The sequence below is a fragment of the Giraffa tippelskirchi genome, chromosome 8 (assembly GCF_054371585.1).
Source record: "Giraffa tippelskirchi isolate mGirTip1 chromosome 8, T2T-mGirTip1v1.2.pri, whole genome shotgun sequence".
NCBI lineage: Eukaryota > Metazoa > Chordata > Mammalia > Artiodactyla > Giraffidae > Giraffa > Giraffa tippelskirchi.
Window position 1 is genome coordinate 116196624 of NC_137282.1, and position 22446 is coordinate 116219069.

Genomic DNA, 22446 nt, shown 5'->3' on the forward strand with positions numbered 1-22446 from the left:
CTGCGTTAGAGTCTCTGCAGAGTGAAGCACTCGGTGTGAACGTGGGATGTACATTCCCCACTGCAAATTGAGGCTAATTGAGCAAACCCTCCGACAGTCTCACCTTCGCTGTCACTGCGCTGCAGTGCACAAAGCTATTTCAGTGAGAGTGAGAGGGAAATTTGGCAAGGAATCTCGGCTTGCACTATTTAAATCTGGGAATGTCATTCAAGATGTTCTTGTTCTGTTTCTAGTGTAATGTTTAAACCCACAAAATGAGACTGGAATACTTAACGTGAAGTTAGAATTAAGACAAATACACTTGTCATACTTCAGAAGCCACATTTCAGTAAGATATGCTACCACTGGCTAAAAGCCACCAATCTATCTGTAGCCACACAATCAACTCGCAGTTGGCCCCAACAATGGAAAAGAACAGCACAGAGGATAATCCAATAAAGTTAAATCACTGGGGATCTCTTATATAATTTTATCTTGTAGTAGAGCTTCCATCTTAATTTGCTTTGCTTACACTAATTTTCAAATTAATTTATGTTCTTGGGCAGCACAATAGAATGGAAATAATCCTGTTCTCAGAATTAAGAGACCCAGGCAACAGAGCAGTCTATGCCAACAACCTTTAGCAAATTGTGTAAAATTTCAGGGCCTGTTTGTACATTCTCAAGTGGAGATAGGAACACCCACTCTACTTGTTTCACAAGGTCTGCGTACATTCCGGCATCAGATGAGAAGAACCACTCAGAGCTGACCAGGATCACTTGCCAAAGTTAGCCTGTAATGATGAAGAATGTCTGGGAACACAAAGTGGATAATCCAACACTTAGACAACTAAGAAGGTATGTTGTCGTACACATATGTTGAATTGGAGCCTCATATAAACCCTCAATTGAGTTAGATGATATCGTGGTCAGAAAAAGTTGACCTTTCTAGAGAGAAAAATCAAGCGAGGCTACAATGATTCTATACCAAAGCACAACACAACACTGCTCAGGCCACCAACCTGAAACTGGACACTCGGTCTCTTCTGAAAATTGAACATTTAAAATTGTTATGGGGAAAACAATTCAGTAAAACCTTCCTGCTAAACAAAAGTGATCATCTCTGTGTTAAAAAAAAAAAAAAAAAAGTATATGTATACCAAAACTCTATACTCATCTACTCATGTGAAAATTGCTTCTTTGTAAAATATTATGTAACCTCTACCATGATCTCCTACAGAAATGCTGTACTTGAGTTTGTCTGGTTTTATGGAGAGATATTAATTTAGCAAAAGTTACTTTTATAAAATTGAAAGGAAAAGGACTGATACATCAGCTTAAGTTGCAGGAGTTTATGTAGCTGCTTTCTCTGTAGTTAAGAAAATGTGTACTCACTATACTTGGAACTTAATACCAGCTCATCTATAGAGCACCTTCTTAAAAACTGTACTAATGTAAGGTTTTGTAAATTTCTAAACTGTTTTAAATGGGATATTATCTTTTGCAATAAACTTACATATTTTTCCTAGGTTTTAAGACTCCATTACTAGCTTGGGTTAATTTGGGTTATAAAATTTAAACTTAAGAAGGATGTCTCCATGGTTGTAATGACAGAGATTGTTGTTGTTGTTGAGTCGTTAAGTCATGTCCGACTCTTTTGCGACCCCATGGGCTGCAGCCCACCAGGCTCCTCTGTCCGTGGGATTTCCCAGGCAAGAATACTGGAATGGGTTGCTATTACCTTCTCCAGGGGATCTTCCCAACCCAGGGATCAAACCTGCATCTCCTGCAATGGCAGGCAGATTCTTTACCACTGAGCCACCAGGGAAGCCCAACGGCAGGGATAGTTTTCACCATAATTGCTTCTATATGTTTCCCAAGGAAACAAATAAAAAAAGAGCAGATTCAGAACTTAGCATGGTGATGATCTGAAGGCCCACATGTCCTGGAAGCCAGGGAGGCACTGTGAATCAATGATGCAATTCCCAGTTTCATTCAGATGGATTTTTATTGCTCATGATTTTTTATTATTATTATACCCATACACCTGAAATGTAATTTATTTAAGATTTTTATTTAATTACTTCCCCCATAATTTTCTTCCGAAAAAGGCAACTATATATCACCACCAAGAGAAAAACCAGTATGATCTTCCAAAAGTAAAAGTTGAAATCAAAATAATTTTTTAAAATCCTTGCTAGAGACAGTTGAGTGTCACTGGTGCTGAGCCTGAGACCAGCTCTCTTTGTTACAAAGGGAGATTAGGAAATATTCAACATGTGCTAAAGCCAGTTTAACACAAAATGCATTTTCTACTTGACTAGTCAGGATGTCTGAGAGAGAACTGAAAAGGAAACAACATTCCCATCATGTGATTTAATTCTTTTCCCTGTATTGTCCGTGAGCCATCTAAAACCAGCCTGTTTACCAATTTGGGGGGAGGGTGGGGAACCTGGACACAGAATCAGCCATCTCAGGTGTGGTGTTACTCTGCTACACTCCTTTTGCAGGATGACCTTGGGGAAAGTTAACCTCAGTGAGCTGCTGATTCCTTCTCTTATAATGCAGAACAGCACCCTTGCCTGACAAGGGTGTCTGACAATTAAGTGGGAGAAAACCTTGAGCATCATGGAAAGCACACTACACGAGCTCAATAAATGTGTATTTATTCCTTTGCTGATTGAAATAAACCAGAGGAGAGGAGGGAAGATGTCTTTATGGGACTGCAATGGGTTTTCAGAAATAGTTTAAGGTTTTTTCAGGGCAAAGAGTGGTGTTAATAAGGAATAAACTCTTCCCAGCCTCATTAAAATCTGAACTCATGACAATGGATGTTAAGAAACAAATCTTTGTTGAGTCAGAAGAATACACAAGCATATCTAATGCACCATATCTAATGCCTTCTGGGGGATGAAGGACTCTTGCAACATTGACTCAAATCCCCCAGAGGTAAAAGGCACTGCAAGAGCTGAGTCTCTGCCATTGGCATCACGAGGCAACTAAGAAAGGCTAGATGCTGTGTCCAAGGACGCGTGGCCATCATGAAGGAAGCCAGTGCTGGGAGCAGTGTGGTGGGTGGATGCATTGTGCGCTGGTCTACCACGCACCAGGGCCCAGCACACTTCCACGAACTGCTAGCACCAGCACTAGACAGCTTCTTTCTCAGCTGAGCAGAGGCCTCAACACAGGCTTTGCTTGAAACGGCTCTCATTTTAAGCACCTCAAGGAAACTTGCTATATGCTAAGAACATATTTCTCTTGTTGAGTTCCAAGAAACATTGGTGTTTTGTGATCATTATGCCCATCAAGCATAGCTTGCAATAAAAAGAGTCGAAAGATAAATCCTCACCCAACGCTGTTTGCCTTTGTTGCAAACCATGTTTGACTGGCTTCTTGCTCATAACCTCTTCATCCCAACTTCACCCCCATTTTCATTCTATCAGTTTACAGCCCGAATTCCTACTGCCCACCTCTACTGCTCACCTCTACTGCCCCTACTCCTGAGGTTTCCCAAATAGGTGATTTCTTCCCTCTCTTCCAGGACCCTCAGCCTGTAAAGAACAACCTAGAATCTGGTTTTCTCACCGCCAGGCTACGCCAGGTCCCAAGGTAAGGGTGCCTCTGCACTACCAGCATTCTGTTGCAAACCGCCTTCATCACTCAGCCAGCCTCCACAAAAGCATCCCAGGTGGTCTTCCCTGTGCACGCCTGTCCCTTTTGTCACACAGCAATGAAAGCCATCACTGCTGAATTTACATCACACCCAGGTCACGCTCGGCTGCCACAATCTGGCTTCCTGGTAAACGTAGGAAGGAAGACTAGGTCCGTGGCTGTGACTCGGAAGGCCCCACCCGGCTCTCCTGTGGAAGTTCTCATCACAGGCCCTTTCACTCTCTGCTCTAGAGTGACACTGAGTCACCTCTGTTCCTCAGAACCACCACGATAACACTCCTAAAGGGTCTAGGCACACTTTTCCTTCAGCCTATAATTCCCACCGCGCCCCCACCTCCCCGAGTTTCCGGCTCTGCTGGGGTCTCCCAGGTAAGGCTTTCCAAGACCACTACCACCACTGCCCCAGATGACACTAAATATCCCTCTTACACACTCACTTGGCACCAGGGACCCTTCCATCAAAGTCTTAGGCACAGTTGACCTTGAACATATATTATGTCATTCTTTGATGAATGTATTTCTCTTATCTGTCTGATTATCTTCCTAAGGTAAGAATTCTGCTTCGTTTTGCTCACCTTTATATATCCAGCACATAGCACAGTGGGATTCAAATATGTGTTGCAGGGATAAATAAAAGAATGAGTTTGATTTCATGGAGAGACAGGAGGAAATGAGTCCCAGTTTTTCCTCTTGTTTATGTACAGGCTCTGGGCTTCCCAGGTGGCCCAGTGGCAAAGAATTCACCTGCTAGTGCAGGAAATGCAAGAGACACCTGTTCCATCCCTGGGCTGGGAAGAACCCCTGGAGTAGGAACTGGCAACCCACGCAAGTATTCTTACTTGGAAAATTCCATGGACAAAGAAGCCTGGAGGGCTACAGTCCCTGGCTTACAAAGACTCAGACACGACTGAGCACACATGTACAGGCTCGATCTGTGCTCTCAGCAGCATCCAGCCTCCCACTGATGGGGCCTTCAGGAGCTAACGTGGCCAGGGCTTCTAATCCCACTGTAGTCCACATGGCATTCATGACCCAGGAACACCAAGCCACTACCACCCCCCCTCACCGCATTTATCTTGAATATGCACAGCCCAGTTTAACCTTGTTTCAGAACAAATTGCCATCATAATTAAATCCCAATGCATTTTGCACATTTTACCAAGATACTGCCTTACCGTATGAAAGAGAAAATTAGTTTTGAAATTAAAGCAGATTGTTAACTATTTTTGCTGTAATATTTCCATTAAAATGCCAGAATTTATTACATGTGACCTAGTTCATTTCAGACAAAATGCAATTTAAAGGAGACAGGATCAGTGTAAGTAAAGGAGCATTAGGGGCAGAGCATTTTGCCTGGGCTTAAACCACAACTAAAATGAAAAGACAATAAGCATCACACCAAAGGATTATTAGCTCCAGAGAAAATAAAAGCTTTATTATCATGAACGGCTTTCACAAACTCTCAGAATCCATAACTATGGTATATTAAATTTCACTCCAGTGAAACCCACATTTTTTTCTCCTGGCAAAACCTCAACATATGGTTCTGAAATCTTCAGCCAAAACACAGTGACCTCATATCTGTGCTTGGGCCTGGTTGCCCAGGCAGCACGCACAGTGCTGTGGTGCCCTGGTGATGCTGATACAAGAGACGGCTTCCTCCTGAGCCACACGGGCTGCGTCATTTTGACTGCTGAAATCATGAAATCAGGAGTGGTTCACACAGCTCTTCCCCCACACCCCCAGCACAGCGAGCCCCACTGAACCTGATCCCACATGCCGAGCTCCCATATAGGTGATGGATGAGCGAAGTCAATTGTTGCCCTTGTTTTTTGTTTGCTTGTTTGTTTCAAGGTAAAAACAACATGCTTTCTGTAATTAGGGATCAAAGAGAGCAAGATCAAAGCTATGCAAAGCATCAGCATTTGCAAACTCAGTTCGCTGACCTGACTGGGTTTCTTGGAACTGATCCCTCTTTCTTCGCCACTACTACACAAACACCAGCTCCAAGGAAACTTCTCACATGAGCCTCAGTCCATAATCACTTTTTTCCAATAAACAGTTATAGATTCTCTTCTCTATGCCAGGCAAGAAAACTACAGATGCAGCTCTGGACTCAGAGAGCTTCTTATGGTCCAGTCCAGTGAGGGGTGGGGAGGGGTTCCGACAATAAGCCCATGTCCTTTTCTGATTTGCTACCTGAGGGATGTCATGCCCCCTCTTCCTTTTGACCTTCTGAATGCTGTCCTTTTTATTCTTTTGTGAAGATTATCTGTCTTGAATTACAGCTATTTCTAGTTTTTGCCTGCTTACCCCACTCTATAACATCATGAGAGTAGGAATTGCTTTTCTTTCCTTGTAAAGGACGTCTTAAGTTCAAGACATCTTTGTTTAATTGAACTTCCCTGGTGGTCCAGTGGCCAAGACTTCCCCTTCTGATGCAGAGGGTGTGGGTTTAATCCCTGGTCAGGGAGCTAAGATTCTACATGCCTCGTGGCCATAAAACCAAAGCATAAAACAGAAATGATATTGTAACAAATTCGATAAAGAATTTAAGAATGGCCCACATGAAAAAAAAAACATTGAAAAAGAAAAAGAAAATAAAGACTTCAACATTATTGAACCCTTGTCTGTTCCATATGAGCCAACACACTGGTCTTCCAAGTTTACTTTCCTTACAGTTTTCCAGCTCCTTTGGACCTAGTCTCCTCCCAGCTGCCTGGGAATCTCTCTAAGGCGCGAATCTGGCCATGACATTCCCAGCTTTTCTATCTGCACCCCACCACCATCCAGAGCATAAAGCTCCTCCCACGGCAACAAGGTTCCCCCTAGTATGACCCCAACCTAGTATGTATGGCCTAACTTCCTCCCACTCCACTTTACTCATCTCCTTGTGTGCATTCGTGCGTGTTAAGTCACTTCAGTTGCGTCCAATTCTTTCTGACCCTATGGACTATAGCTCGTCAGGCTCCTCTATTCATGGGGATTCTCCAGGCAAGAATACTGTAGTGGGTTGCCCTGCCCTCCGCCAGGAGGTCTTCCCAACCCAGGGGTTGAACCTGTGTCTCTTATGTCTCCTGCATTTGCAGGTGGGTTCTTTACCACTAGCCCCGCTGGGAAGCCCACTCATCTCCTTGATACCTTCTAAAGCACATCAGAGGATATGACATCTCAGTGGCTTAGCACATGCTGTTCCCTGTACCTGGGACACTGTTCCATTACCTATTTACCATGGGAAATAACTTCCATTTGGGAGAATGAATGAAGAGTAGCCATATCACTACTAATCATGATCATAAAGGCTCTGGTTTCTTGAAGTTACAAGGCACTATTATTGAATGTTTGCTTTTGTTATCTTATATATTCTGCAAAAAGTTAACAAAAGGTAGGTAAATGATTACTCCTGTTTCCCAGAAGAATAATCAAGGCTTGGAGTGAATAAGTAATTTGTTCAAGTCCATAACTATGTGATGGTGAAGCCTGGAGTTCTTTCAAGGTCTGTCAAACTCGAGAGCTTGGGTTCTTAACTTCTATGCCAGACAACAAGTTGCAATTTAAATGTCAACTCCTCTCTGCAACTTTTTCTGATCATTCCCCGCCCCTGCCGTGGGATTAGTCACTCTGTCCTCCGAGTACTTGTGGTGCTTTGTACAGACTCCTGCTTATATTATCTGGACATTTCTTTTGTAAACCCCTCACACTCATCTCACCAGGGAGCAAAGTCCTGGGGGACAGGAATTGTCATCTGCATACCTGAGACCCTCCAAGTGTTTATCACATTGCTTGAGAAGCTGTAAATGTTTCACATGTTTGTTGAATGAATTTAGAGAAAAAAAAATGGAAACATTAAGAAGAGAAACAGTCCAGGCTGAAAAGACAGACCAGAATAAGACCAGGAGTCCTGACTTTAGCCCCTGATTTTCTGCACAATTTTGAACAACTTCCTTCACCTCCATCCCCCCACCTCTGTCTTCAAAATAAAACCATCTGCCTTTCTGGCTTCACAGGCTGGTTAGAAGAAAAGTGAAATTATATACATGAAAATGCTTCAGTAAGTTTGACTATCTCATTAATTCCTATTTTTAAAGAAATAGTGTTTGAGGGTGTTTTTTTCCCTGATTATAAAAGGAACGCAAAATCATTTTAGAAAAAGCAAAACTGCAGAAATATACAAATCATGTGTCCTTTAAGCAGGAGATACCAACGTTATTTTAGCTTCAGAACAAGGTCCCTGGGTCTGACCTCTAGGAGGTCCAGAGGCTCTGGTGAGGGGTCACATTCCTTCCCTGCTTTAACATTCATGGCCCGTGATGACTTTCTTACTGTTGTTTTTTATATTTCTATAATCCTCTCAATATATTTAAGTTTTAGAATTTCCTTATGTTAAAAAATTATCACAAATACGTAATGGCTACATAAACTCATCACTGTGTGAATGTGGCATGCATGAATCTAGGAAAATGGAACTGATTTCCCTTAAGTCACAGAGAAGGCCAGTGCCCTGGCAGGGACGGCCTAGACGGGGACCTGCAGGGAAGTCTGCTTCATCTGCTGCTGTTCCAACAGCATTTCTCCGTGAGCAGCTCCAGTTCCTCACAACATTCCCAGGCAAGGTGCCTCCATGATGAGATTTTTCCTCCCTGTCTGGGATTCAAGACTCTGGGGCAGACATCTGGTGGCTGGTTTCATCTCAAGGTTGAGGGGTGGCTATTGTTACAACCCAGCTGTAGCAACAGCTTACTAATAGCTCACAGCCCCAGGAGCTATCTCAAGTCAGGGCCATAGAATAACTTGTAATCTGACTCCTAACACTTGTGTCAAAGTAGGAAGACCGCTACAGCACAGAAGGGGGTGGGTGTGTGCTCAGATGTCCAGTTGTGTCTGACTCTTTGCAACCCCATGGACTGTAGCCCGCCAGGCTCCTCCGTCCTTGGGACTCTTCGGCAAGAACACTGGAATGGGTTGGCATGCCCTCCTCCAGGGGATCTTCCCCACCCAGGGATCCAACCTGCGTCTCTTATGTCTCTTGCATTGGCAGGTGGGTTCTTTACCACCAGTGCTGCCTGGGAATACTGTAGCACAGAAGGGGAAACAACGGCTCTTATTTACTGAAGATCTGGTATGTGTTCCATTCTGTGCTGCAAGCCTTAACACATATGTCCCAGTCCTCACCATGGCACTGACAGGTGATAACCATTATTCGCCCCATTTTACCAGGGCTTCCCTGGTAACTCAGACAGTAAAGAATCTGCCTGCAATGCTGGAGACGTAGGTTCTGTCTTTGGGTTGGGAAGATCCCCTGGAGAAGGAAATGACAATCCATTCCAGTATCCTGGCCTTGAGGAGTCCATGGACAGAGGAACCTGGCGGGCTACAGTCCATGGGGTTGCAAAGTGTCAGACATGACTGAGCAACTAACACAATAACACACAGCCTCATTTTATAGACAAAGAAACTGAGGAAGCTGAATTGTCACGAGGAGACTTCTTAGCTATGAGATAAGCTCGCCTCACTCGCTGAGCAAAAGAGAAGCAGTTCCCAGCCAGCAAAATCCTTCCAAACTTAGTACCATGTGCCCCAACCCCTATAGTCCTTAGAAAGCAACACTGGGTATGAGGGTGCTCATCAGCGCCTAAACGGAAGACCTTCTCAAGTCTGCAAGGTTCGCCAAGGACAAGATAAGACCAGCCTTGCTTCTAGCACCAGGAAATAGGATAGGAGATATGGTAGAGTCTACCCTTTAAGAACGCACTTAAGAGTACTTCTTCAAAATCAGATGGGGCCAGCTCCAGTGACAGAAGCCAAAAGACACTGAGATATTTGGAGGCAATTTCATTAGGATAATGATACACTGGTCCTGCATTTCCTAGTACTCCCTGTACTGTTCCCAAACCTGGTTTCTGCCTCCCTCTCTCTGGGTGTTGCCAATAGCAGCCCCTGGGGTGGCCAGGGGAGGCCACAGCTTTTCCAGGGTCTGAGCTCACCAGCCCTGCAGAACCACAAGGCTCGTATTACCGAGTTGTGTGTGAAACTCAAGGCAGTAGCGTGTCTATTGTCTTGGGGTGTTTTTACCTCCTGGCAGAGGTCTGTTCAATTGGGTGGACAAGAGAGAATGCAGTGGCTATTTTAAAAAATTTAGGAACTTTTGGTGCTTCTCTGGTAGTCCAGTGGTTAAGAATCCACTTGCCAATGCAGAGGACACGGGTTCGATCCCTGCTCCGGGAAGATCCCACATGCAACTAGGCCTGTGCGTCACAACCACTGAGACTGAATACCCTAGAGCCTGTGCTCAACAAGGCAAGCCACCACGGTGAGAAGCCCCACGCACCGCAACTAGAGGAAGCCCTCAGTGATGAAGACCCGGCGCAGCCACAAATAAAAATAAATAAAACTTAGGAAAAAAATTAGGAACTTCACAATTCCCATCATGTGACGTATCATGGAACAATAGGAAGCTTTGGAAATGAAGCTCGATTTCTATGCTCCGGCTCTCAAATTTTAATTTGTCTAACAGAATGCTACTACACAAGGCCAATAAAATATTTGGAATTTTATATATGTATTCAAAACAGATCCTTAAGAGACAGCCTGGCATGAAAATAATCTTTCCTCATCTTACTTTTTAAGTCAGAATTTTTTTAAAAGCTAACCACTGATTTGTGCTTTCAGTTAGTTTTGTTCTTTCCATTCATTCACCGGCATGGCTCAGATGAGTACCTGCTACTTGCCATGCCCTGGGCCAATGGGCAGGAGCCTCCAAGATAAGAGGACATAGTCCTTTTCCTCAAGTATCTTAGTCCACTGTGAAACCTAGATAGGCAAAGAGAAAATTCCACGTGACAGGGTAATGCTGTAACTGCAAAATGGAGAGAGGATAATGAGGTCACTCAAAAAAGATGATCATGAGGAATGAGAGAAAGTTTAAGAGACCAGGAGATGGACATAAGGCAAGAAATGCTGCTCCTTCTTATAATCCCTTGTCTTCACCTGGTCAAATTTTTCATGTCATTGAAGAACTAGACCCAACTTTATGACATCTACCTTGGTAACTGATGTCTGCCCATATACACTATGGGTTCCTAGGTAGTTGAGACTGTAATTCACCTTTTGCATATATATTTTAGGCCAAGTACCCCTTGATATGAAATTACCAAAATCCTAATTAAAGCAAAGCTTCCCCACCCACTGGATACCAACCCCATCCACATCACCCTACCAAGCAGCAACCCAGCCACCCCCGCTCAGGATGCCATCTTTCGGTTACCAAATGGAAATTCAGGTCTCTTTATACTTCTTTTTTCCTTTCTTAAGCAGATCTCCCTCTGACACACACACACATAAACATTTCCTTTCCATTTGGTCCAGTTATTCAATAACAATACTTTTTCCTCCCTATTCTCCTAGTTTAATCAAGTCAAAAAAGTAATAGTAGTAACACTTGTATAAGGGTAATGCAAGTAACAGTTAAATGTTAAGGAAAAAAATGATGCATTGTATGTAAATAAAATAGATGGCAGGAATCTTTCATTCCTTCAGCAGGTATTCATTGAGATCATCGTGTATGCCAGGAAACAGTGTGTCCTATCCTAGAGATGCCGAAGTGAAGACAGGCATTGTCCTGCAGTTGCTAGGAAAGATGTTCTCGTGACAGAATGATGAACACATGAGGTTGAAAAGAGTGGAGGGATCTCAACTTGGTTGAGCGGAATGTGAGTCAAGACCTGAAGGAGGAAGAGGAGTTGGCATGGTGGAAGATCTTGTCTTGAGAAGAAAATTAGGAGGCATTGTTCTAGACCAGGGGTCCCCAACCTCCAGGATCTAATGCCTAAGAATCTGAAGTGGAGCTGATGTAATAATAGTAGGAATAAAGTGCATAATAGATGTAATGTGCTTGAAACATCCTGAAACCATACCTCCCCCTCATCCACGGGAAAACTCTTCTCTAGGAACCTGGCCCATGGTGCCAACAAGCTTGGAGGCTGCTGCTCTAGACAAAGGGAGCGGCCTGCAGGAGAATGTAGAAGGGGAGGAGCATTCCGGGAGCAACAGGGCAGTTCCCCTGAGCTGGCACAAGTGTGGGAGTTAAGAGGCACCGGGGAACGGCGTGGCCTATATGGTGCCCTGAGAGCCACGCTGAGCAGCCGGGCCTTCGTCCTGGGAAACTGTGGGGCCAATGACACTTTATCTCCAAGACGAGCGCTGCTTTAGAAGATCGAGTTGGCCACAGTGTGAAGAACTGGAACAGAATGAGAAAGCAGGGAGTGTGTCTCATTAGAAGCCGCAGCGATGGCAGCAGTGGGAGATAGTCACGGCCAGACCCAGGCTGGTGGCGTCAGTGGTAGAGAGAAGCTTCCGTCTGAGAGGTCTTCAGACTAGAATGAGCAGAATGCGGAGAAGAGCTGGATGGGGAAGAAGAAGACTCTCTCTCCTTCCAAAGCCCTTTAGAATCTCCTTGTCTCCATTCTGAGCTGTCTTCTGTAAGACCTGCTATTTCATAAGCACCAACAATCAAATACACAGAAAATTTTTCTGATTTTACAGTTTTTTATGGTTCAGTCACCAGAATTGAGCAGCTTGATCCTAAAGATATCACTGCCATCATAAAACCACCAAGATTCTATGCCATCTTACAGGTTTTTAAAAGTTACCACACAGATCATGTCATTAGGTTCCACAGTCTAGGCAGAAAAGCAGCTGGGTTTAAGGTGCTCATTATGACCTTTAGACTATTTGATGCCTAAATAGCAATTCAAGGTATTAATAGTGTAGGAGTATTTAAGTATATTCTATTTAAGTAATTTAATCAGTATTTAAGTATATGCTATTTAAGGTCAGGGACTCTAGCAATGGCATTCCTTGGGTTCAGATTCTAGCTCTTCCAACAAATAAGCTGTGTGGTTACAGGCAAGTTACATAATCTTTCTATGCTTGTTATTTCATTTGTAAAATATGAGTACCTGATGCAGATTAAGTGAGGTGAAAAACATATGGTGACTTAACTTTCTGCTTGGAACACCAGATGTTTTCTCAATAAATGAGAGCTTTAGTATACATATCATTTTTTAATGAAGTGTTAAGTCAGCAAGTGAAGGTCAAGAGTCAATTGACCACTTCCGGTCAAGAACCCCACCTCCTCATGTCCTGGACTGCCCCCAAAAGTGCCCTCCACGGGATGGGCTTGAGTGTGGGTGGGGCTGGCACTGTGGCCATGCCCCCGCACAGGCCACCTGAGTCGCTGGGCTCACAGGTGGCAGAGAGTAATCAAGCAGGTGGGCCATTTGTCATTTGGAAAGCGAAGTCAAAGCTCTGAAACCCTGGCTCTCGGATGACTCAGGTGCTTTTTGAGGGATGTTTTCCACTTTTTTTTTTCCTTTTTTGAATAAATTGCTCTGAAATTCTGGAGCTAGCCTCATCTCAACTGCATTTACCTGTATTTAATCACTCAGTAGACTCCTCTGTAAAAACGGGTAATTAGGCCCAAAATATATCACCAAGAGGCTTATTTTGACGACCTGAAATAAAGCTAGATCCTAATCTCAACAAAATTACCAGATCATTTCCCTTCCAGGAACTTCTGGTGGTGCTCAGGATTCCTGATGCTCCCCGTGGGATTGTCCATCCTCTGCAGTGGGAGGCCAGAGGCTAGGCACAGCCTTTTCTAGAGCAGTGAACAGCAGGACTCATCAGCCAGAGAGGGTTCCCTGATGCCCCCTCACCTGTACAGGTGAACTTGGACATTTTCCCCCACACTTCGAGACCTGGGGGACAACACAAGGTACACACGGTCTGATGTCAGATGTCCCTGCATTCACATCCCATCCTGCTAGTAGCCACGTGACTTTTAACTATGATGCTTCCATCTTTTGAAGCTCAGTCAGTCCATTCTCCTGACCAATGGGAGAGGATGACACTTACCTGTGAGGCCTCAAAAATGAACTCCATCACATAGTAGGGATTTTCAGTCAAATTTTATTTTTTAGCCATCTCTGAAGATTACAATCAGTGAAATAATAAACCACCTTGCCACAGTTTAATTGGTAGCAAGATCTCTTTCTAATGAGATCATAAAATCATGGTGCATCTTACACTGGATAAAACATGACTGTAGCACATAGAAACCATTCCCTGGTAAAAATGCATGCTCTTAGATTACTGGCTTTTTCCATTGCGTGTCTGCTCTTACACTACAACCTTCTAAAGAACTAAGAATATGTGAAAGGGAATATTTGTTATAAAGGAGCTTTTGGATTGGGCCAGAAAACATCAATTACTCCAGTCAATACATAATATTTGCAAGAATCTTGTATACATTGCTGTTCTCCAATCTTATGCTTATAAAAGACATCACTAATCAATTCAGCACTTCTTCCCACTGAGCCAAGATGTAGCCTGAGAATTTTTTTCAACACAGTACAACAGGCAGCCATTGCCAACCCACCAGAGCTGGCACATCGAGTGAAATCTATTTTCTGTCCCTGACTCAGGGCCTCAGGAGGCAGGGAAAGAGAGAAAGAGGGTGGGCATTGGCCAAATTAGGAAACTTGGATATATGACAAAGATCTCAAAAAATAATACAGTTCACTGTTCAAGGTCTAGAGTGTGGAAACTTCCCCCTACTCTCCCTTATCCAAAAGGTCCTTTCTATCACACCATGCTGCCTTTCTCAGCATCAAAGTCAAAATCTCTGGTTATTTAAGTAAATAAACATTTATCTGACAGATTAAACTCTGGCAAAGAGAGAAAGAGAGAGAAGCAGCTATGTAAAAGTTTGTTTTTCTTTTTATAAAACTTCCTTTTGCTCATTTGTTACCATCAACATTTCATTGTTCAGGCAGATGGTCTACAAACAAAAATCAGGAATGGCTACTTCTAGCCAATGATAATTACAAAGTGCTGTACACAAGAATCAATCCATCCTAGCTAGGGTTTGTGTAATTTTAATAGCTAGCACCTTTTATTGCAATGTTTCTACTCCTACAAATAAGAAAAAAAGTCATTATTTAATCCCACATAGTGACACAAGAGCGACTCAGCCCACACCCAGCCGAGGCCTCCTGGGATTACAGAACTAGATGCTTCTGGTTTTTGTCGTAAATATTGATTGTTTAATATTCCCAAGTACTGGAAACTAGCCAATAAAAATCACATCTGGAAAATTTAAAGTGATGGTTGGGATGGGAATTTCGTCTCCTCGTCAAATTTCAATTTGAATTTAAATTGGGGTCTTTAGTGCTAATACAGAGACCCCTGACCTCTGCGTAACTACTTTCCAACATAATTTACTTTAACTTGGATGAGATAGTTTTCAGAATTGCTGGAAAGGCCCACTTTATGAAAGTGAAGCTAAATCTTAGGAAAGACCTGTTTATTTCTTCCTTCTAGTTCAGGCCCCTGCAGAAGGACATGGCAATCCACTCCAGTATTCTTGCCTGAGAAATTCCATGGACAGAAGAGCCTAGTGGGCTACAGTCCATGGGGCTGCAAGAGAGTCAGACAGGACTTAGCATCTAAACAACAACAACAAGTTTGGGCGCATCCCCGTTTCTAGTGACGTATGCTTGCTACACGCCTCTGGTTCTCCCTACTCAGCACTCGCATCATTGTAACTACAGCAGCAAACCCAAGAGTCACTGAGACTAATGACACAGTTTGCAACTTAGAACTTCCGCAAGGCTCCTAGCGTCAGGCCCGAGTGAAGGGAAGTGAAAGTCTCTTAGTCATGTCTGACTCTTTGTGGCCCCATGGACTATATAGTTCATGGAATTCTCCAGGCCAGAATACTGGAGTGGGTAGCCTTTGCCTTCTCCAGGGGATCTTCCCAACCCAGGGATTGAACCCAGACTGCAGGCAGATCCTTTACCAAGTGAGCCACCAGGGAAGCCCAGCATCAGGCCTGGGCAGGGCAGGGAAAGTCTGAACAGGCAATTCTTTACACTCTACCCACACTTCCTGAAATGTGGGTTCCTGGTATTCAGAGAAAGTGTTCCCTGAAAAAGGAAAGGCAATCTAAATTGAGCTGCTGCTGCTGCTAAGTCGCTTCAGTCGTGTCCGACTCTGTGCGACCCCACAGATGGCAGCCCACCAGAGAGAAAAGCATAAAGAAAAATATGAAGGTATGGTATAGCACCACACTTTCAGGGAGTATTTCACTCATTCCTTTGCTCAACAAACATTTATTGAGCACCCACCATAAACCAGGAGCTCTGCTAGGTGAGAAGGATAAAAAGGATGAGTTAAATGTGGTCCCTGTCCTCACGGCGGTCCATGAACGTAGGGGTCATGAGCACAGAAATCAGAAAACCCCTGTGTAAATGACGACGTGTGGCAAGCCTGATGACTGAGTGTGTCACCAGGGGTGCTGAGAGCCAAGTGGGGATTGGGGGAGGGGAGGGATTGAGGTCAGAGGCTCTGAAAACAGCAGGACTTAGTGAGTGGTTAGAAGTGGCAGCAGTGAGAGGGAGGGGTCAAGGGCAGTGCCTCAGTTCTAGGAAGTCAGTTCCATAAGCTGAGGTGGTGAATGCCGGGAGTGTGGAGCAGACTCCAGGGGGTTCGTGATGAGTTGGGTTTGGGATACAGTGAGTGTGAGATACTTGAGAGGCGTCCCATTGGAGGTTGTGGTTTTCCTGCAGGCCCAGACTCAGTTCTGAGTCTCTGTGCTGAGGATATAAGAGGCTCTCAGAAAACACTGAGTGAATAAACAAACAAACACTGTGTAGAAGAAACACACGCGCCAGTGCTTCTCATGTATCACTACATTTAACTGTCACAGCAACTCTGTGAAAAGGGCCTGTTATTACCCCCATTTTATAGATAGGTCCAAGTCTCAAGTCTTAAGGTGCAAGAGAAGAACTAGAGATTCAACTTCACAGATGAAAATGACTTAAAAACAAAACAGAACAGGCAGAGCAAAGGAAAAGATCCTCAGTACCAACAGTCATCAGATGAATACAAATGAAAACCACAGTGAGACGCCACTAGAATTGTTATAACCCAAAGGACTGATAACATCAAGTGTCGGTGAGGATGTAGGCAAACACAGAATACCCATACACTACTGATGGGAAAGTAAAATGGCAAAAACATTAGGGAAAAGAACTTGGCAGTTTTTTATAAAGTTAGACATACACTTCCCGTAGGCCCCAGCAATTCCACTCCTACATTTCTACCCAAGAGAAATTATTAGAGTTTGTTCACACAAAATTTACATGTAAATGCTCACAGCAACATCATTCACAACAGCCAAAAATCATAAACAATTCAATATCTATCAACTGAAAATGAATAAACAAAAGGCAATATATTCATCCAATGTAATACTTTTCAGCAATTAAAAGGAATTTCATACTGAAATACCCTGAAATATGGGTGAATCTCAAAAAAACTATTCACATAAAGAAGCCAGACACAAAGGGCCTCCAACTGTATGATTTCAGTTATACGAAATTTCCAGAAAAGGCAAATCCAGAAAAGACAGAAAGTAGATTAGTGGGTGCTGACCTAGCTAGGGTAGGGGTAAAGCGGTAAGGGTGGGCTGGAGAGGCACTGCAAACAGAACTTTTGGGGGTGAAAAAAAGTATTTTAAACTAAATTATGGTTATGGTTGCACAACTGTATGCATTCTAAAAGCTCATCAAACTGAATACTTATAATGGTTAAATTTAAAGGTATGTAAATTATATCTTAATGAGGCTGTTAAAAAAAAAAGATGAGAGAGCTGTACAATTTAGAAGAATGGGGAGATCTCAACCAGGTTGATGAGGTTCGGGCAGCTTTACAGGGGAGTCTATTTGTGCTGGACCTAGAAGACTAGGTAGGATTTCAACAGATTAAGATGGCACACAAAGAAATTCCAGACAAGGAAAGCAGCATGAAAGTGAACAAGTGCCAGGCACGTGTGGGCAATATCAGTTCAGTTCAGTTGCTCAGTCGTGTCCGACTCTGTGACCCCAAGGACTGCAGCATGCCAGGCTGCAGTTGGGGCAATATACCGATGTCCATTTTGGCTAGATACTGTGGATGGATAAAAGTAGATGAAAAGGCCGAAAATTTTGGTTATGGCCAGATCACAGAAGCTGAGCATGGCCAGACTAGTGCATTTATACCTTAATTTGGTAGACAGCAGGGAGCCACTGAACATTCTAGAGTAGGGAGTGTCCTGGCAAACATTAGCAGACCAGCAGGGAGCAGTGTGCATCGGAAGGGTGAGCAGCCAGGACACAGCATCAGATGAAAGTCTCAGCGTGAGACAGGGCCAACCTCCGCTCACCTGAGTCTGCTGCTGACGTGAAGGGACAGAGACACTGCACCAAGCAGAAAGGAGAGTAATACCACACACCGATGGCTTGGTGCTTTCTATGACTCAGGCTCTGTTTCAAAGACTCACTGCTCTAAAAGGAGACAGAGAGTTAACAGCCTGCTATATATGGAATGAGCCAAACAGATTGATGACCGTCTTTAGGTCTGGCTCCAAAGAGAAGGAATACAAATTAGGGAGGTCATAAAATGCTTATCTAAGATGCATTACGGGAACCACAGATGTGGAAATTTGTAACTGAAGAGAAAATAATGGTGATGCTTTAAAGGTGGAAGGATGGACAAATGACAGAGAATGATTTACATGGCTCTCTGCGTCAGGAAGGCAGGAGTCCCTGGGCACTGCTGGTGCCCTCTATGGATGCCAGCACTCCTTTAAATGTACATACTGTGCAGTAAGGAACCAAGCACCCACATGAGTAGATAGAACTGAATGGGTAGAAAGAAGACTGTTACACTCAGCTGCTTCTAGGTAGGGATCAAATACTTGCCCAGCTACTGTTAGAATAAACCTTCAGCACCATATGTTCTGTATCCATGAAGCAGGACTACAGTTATTGATAGTTAACATCCCCAAACCTGGCTCATATCGTATTATTTTAAAGTAGAGATCTCAAACTGGCTTTCTGAAAGCTGAATCCAGATGTTTGGGGATCATAATATGTTTATAAATATTTTTAAGCAGCTGTCAACACTTAAACATCAGGAAAGTTCACATAAAGTATGGGAATTTTCAGCTTCTCTCGAGAAGTTGGGAGTTCTGGCAGCTGTATAGCTAATCCCATATAGTTTCAATCAATCAAAGCTGAGTAATACTTGTTTCCATTAAACTTTAGAGTTCCTGCCTGGTAACATTTCATTTTTTCCTTCACTCATTCATTCACTCAACAAGTATTTATCAAGTACCTACTATATTACAGGCACTGCTGTAGGGTCTGGAGATACAAATGAACAAAACAGACAAAGATGTTTACATTCTTAAGCTCATATTATTACAAGGAGAGCCAGCCAATAAGCAAAGAAATAAAAGAACACACACATAGAGATATATACAGATATATATCACTTATATAGTGATAAGTACTAAAAGAGTCCCTTGGACTGCAAGGAGATCAAAGCCGTCCATCCTAAAGGAAACCAGTCCTGAATATTCATTGGAAGGACTGATGCTGAAGCTGAAACTCTAATACTTTGGCCACTTGATGCAAAGAATGGACTCATTGGAAAAGACCCTGATGCTGGGAAAGATTGAAGGCTGAAGGAGAAGGGGACGACAGAGGATGAGATGGTTGGATGGCATCACTGACTCGATGGACATGAGTTTGAGCAAGCTCTGGGAGTTGGTGAAGGACAGGAAGGCCTGGCGTGCTGCAGCCCATGGGGTCACAAAGAGTTGGACACTACTAAGCAGCTGAACTGAACTGAACTAGGAAACGTGAAGGAGTAAGGTGTAGAGATGGAAAGCAGATGGACAAGTGCTGGATAGTGTGGACAGAGCAGTCAGGGTAGGGAAGTCTCTCTGATAAGGTGGTACCGAAGCCAAGATTTGATTACCATCAGGGCATAAGCAAGCAAGAGATAGGCCAAGCAGAGGGAATAGCAAATGGAATAGTGTTTTATGTGTGGGAGAAACACATAAAGGAACCATCAACGGGGAGAGGGCATTTCAAGTTCTAGCAATGGTTTGGATTTTATTCTGAGTGAGATGGAAGACCATCAGTGAGACTGAGCAAAGGAATGACACAGTTGACATGCCTTACTTACGAAATCTTCTCTCTGGTGGCAGAACTTCCCACCATTTATAGATGAGGAAGTTGAGACTGAGAGAGGCTCCACATACCTGCTACATTCATCTTGGTAGACGAGCCCTAAGTCCAATTTTATCTTAGCAACTTGAGTTAACTCCCATGTTCTCGCAACCCACATAGGAAAAATCTGACCTTTATAGTCCAAAGCAAAGCAACGATTGTTGCTGGGCATTTGATATGACCCATGTTCCAGAAAATTCATTCCTTGATCCCAAACAGTCTGGAATGTTTGACAAGAGCAAAAAGATCTACTCACAATCAGAACATGATCCCGCCCCATCGTGATGACTGTCCGGTTCACCGTGCGAAGCAGCTGGACCATGATTTCTTGGATGTGGTGGTAGGTGAAGGCCTGTAACACAGAGACATCTGCTTGACAACCAGGACACTGTATTAGTATCTGCACACCTCTTCCAAAGGGCACACAACAGTGGTAAAGCGTGGTGATCACCAAGTCCACCACCACCGCTACCATCAGCAGCAGCACCATCATCACCATCAAATTTCCCTCGCCATCACCACCTGCTTGGGACACCAGGAACTTCACTAACCACCTTAAATATCAGTCAGTGATTAAGAACTTAAACTCTGGAATCAGAAACTTATGGTTCAGAATACTAACTCTGTCGAGAATTATTTTATTATATTGGGTGAGTTACCTAACTTCTCTGAACTTTGGTTTCTTCATCCATGTAAGAGGACCTAACCTGGACTAAGAGGGAATTTAATGCAGCAAACTGGTTATACAGGTGATGAAAAAGCTGAGACCCCAAAGAAGGTAACTTAGGGATTAGCCATAGCAGGCAGCCATCGTTACCTCTAGGCTGGAGTCTAGGCTGGAGAGACAAGTAAAAGAAGGCAGTGTTTCTGTAGCTGGGACTGGGGTTAGGTGATGAAAGCCATAACTACGGGAGAGCTTGTGCAGCTGAAAATGCTTTATCCACTTTGGAGGAAACAAATCCACAATGTAACATTCATAGGGTTCTGCCAGTTTAAATACAAGTCCCTGAACCTTGGGTAGGACTTGTTGATGGTTTTTGAGCATTTGTCATGATAGGGAAGTGTTTTATGTATGTTTGCCTATGTCCTCAGGTCCCTTTACCAGCACAGACTTAAGGCACAGAGCTTCATTCATGTATACTTGGGCGAGTAGTCATGGCCAAGTGGAAAGGCTGTGGGATTGTAAACTCAGTAGCTCTGGACCTGAGTTCCAACTTTGTCCTCACCTGCTGTGTGATCTCACTTATCATCTTAACCTTTCTGAGCTTCAGGTTTCTTATTTATAAACTGTGAAAGGTTTTCTAACCAGTCTTTCCAGGTTGATGTGAACATAAAAGTGAAAAATGCCAATTCTGGAAAAATTCACTCGCCTAATTCCACTGCAGGAAAAACTGTAGGTCTGAGATAAATCCTGGACGTCAGTGATTTCTGAATTGTTTGTGGGTTATCCTGATGGCTGAGAACCATGACATAACACAGTGAAGCGCTAGAAATGAAGGCTTGGATTTGGGAACATCCTGTGACTCCAGCACCTAACAATAGCCTGACATAAAGAAAGTGATAAATAAATGGTGGCTGAAAAAGCACATGACCACTCATTCATTCGTAAAGCACCTTTTATGTCTTTGCTGCATCCAGCATAACTGTGGTTTATCTCTTAACGTAACGAATGAATGGAAAATAGGTTCACAGTTGTGAAAGAGAGAATGAGAAAACAAGAAGTGCTTACTAAAAAATGTCCTTCCCTCCCAATGTGCCTTCAGTGACTCTTGGTACCCAAAGATGAATAACCCAGAGCTTCCTTTCTCTCTCTGCCCTACACTCACTTCTATACACTGGCTAATCCCCCATTCCCCAGCCCCGTGGAGCTCACCTCAAGAACCTCTGCCACCAGAGCTTCCATCAGAGCATGTATTTTACAGAAACAATTCTCAGCCTCCATCAAGTTCAGCCAGACCTCAGTCTCTTGCTAGGCTTGAGCTCCCCCATTAACCTGGCTTTCCCCACATCTGATGTTTTCCTCCTGATGCTCAGGAGTGGGCAGGAGAACATCTGCCTTTACTTCTTGGCTACAGGCGAACGTCTCTCCTGATTTCTTTCACCTTTGTTTCTTCAAGGCGTTTTACTGGTCTACAATCTCCTATTTCTTGCACCATGTGAGCATGATGCTTATAGCTTATTAAATCCTGGCCCATTGCTAAACACTTTAGTTCCTCTCACAATGAGATGGATGATATTATGATCTCCATTGTTCAGATAAGGAAACTGAAGCCAGAGAGGTCAGGTAATTTGTCCAGAGACACCCAGCTAGAAAGTCAAGGAAAAAGGATTCAGACCCAGAAGTTTGGCTGCAGAACCTCATCCAATCTCACCCAGACTGGCTGGAACATGGACCAGATCTCTGGGTGTTACTTTGGAAACCTCATTAGCCTCTTCCATGCATCAAAGTGGACAGACTCTGCCTTCAGTTGAGCCAGTTTCCAACTGCCCTCGGTGACTTCTAATCTTTTCTTTCCCTTTAAAGAAATCTTCAGTGCTTTTTTTTTCATTACTCCCTTATCTTCTCTGTATTCCTTTGCCATTTCATCAACTTAAGCCCACTGCAAACATATATGATAGTTTCCATTTGATGTTATTTTTTTCTAGGATTACATCTCTTCCTTTACCAATACAGA

At 43.5% G+C, this 22446-nt stretch overlaps 2 protein-coding genes across 31 annotated transcripts in view; one reads left to right on the forward strand and one right to left on the reverse strand.

The window, feature by feature from the left end:
* Positions 1 to 22446, reverse strand: part of DOCK2 (dedicator of cytokinesis 2) — a 477583-nt gene that overhangs the window by 230921 nt on the left and 224216 nt on the right. For all 17 annotated transcript variants that reach the window (XM_081520659.1, XM_081520666.1, XM_081520650.1 and 14 more), the window contains one exon: positions 20028 to 20123. In XM_081520659.1, the coding sequence (XP_081376785.1) occupies positions 20028 to 20123 (96 nt within the window). The remainder of the gene's footprint in view (positions 1 to 20027; positions 20124 to 22446) is intronic.
* Positions 1 to 22446, forward strand: part of INSYN2B (inhibitory synaptic factor family member 2B) — a 71030-nt gene that overhangs the window by 25928 nt on the left and 22656 nt on the right. For 5 of the 14 annotated variants that reach the window (XR_014062241.1, XR_014062246.1, XR_014062238.1 and 2 more), the window contains 2 exons: positions 702 to 836; positions 3520 to 3587. Coding sequence is in view for 2 of the 14 variants with exons in the window: in XM_081520693.1 (XP_081376819.1) it covers positions 702 to 728 (27 nt within the window). In the remaining 12 variants the exon portion in view is untranslated. Of the gene's footprint in view, positions 1 to 643; positions 1507 to 3519; positions 3588 to 4354; positions 4874 to 13218; positions 13685 to 22446 lie in introns of those variants that run through there. The other 9 variants (XR_014062239.1, XR_014062245.1, XR_014062247.1 and 6 more) reach the window with 6 other exon arrangements.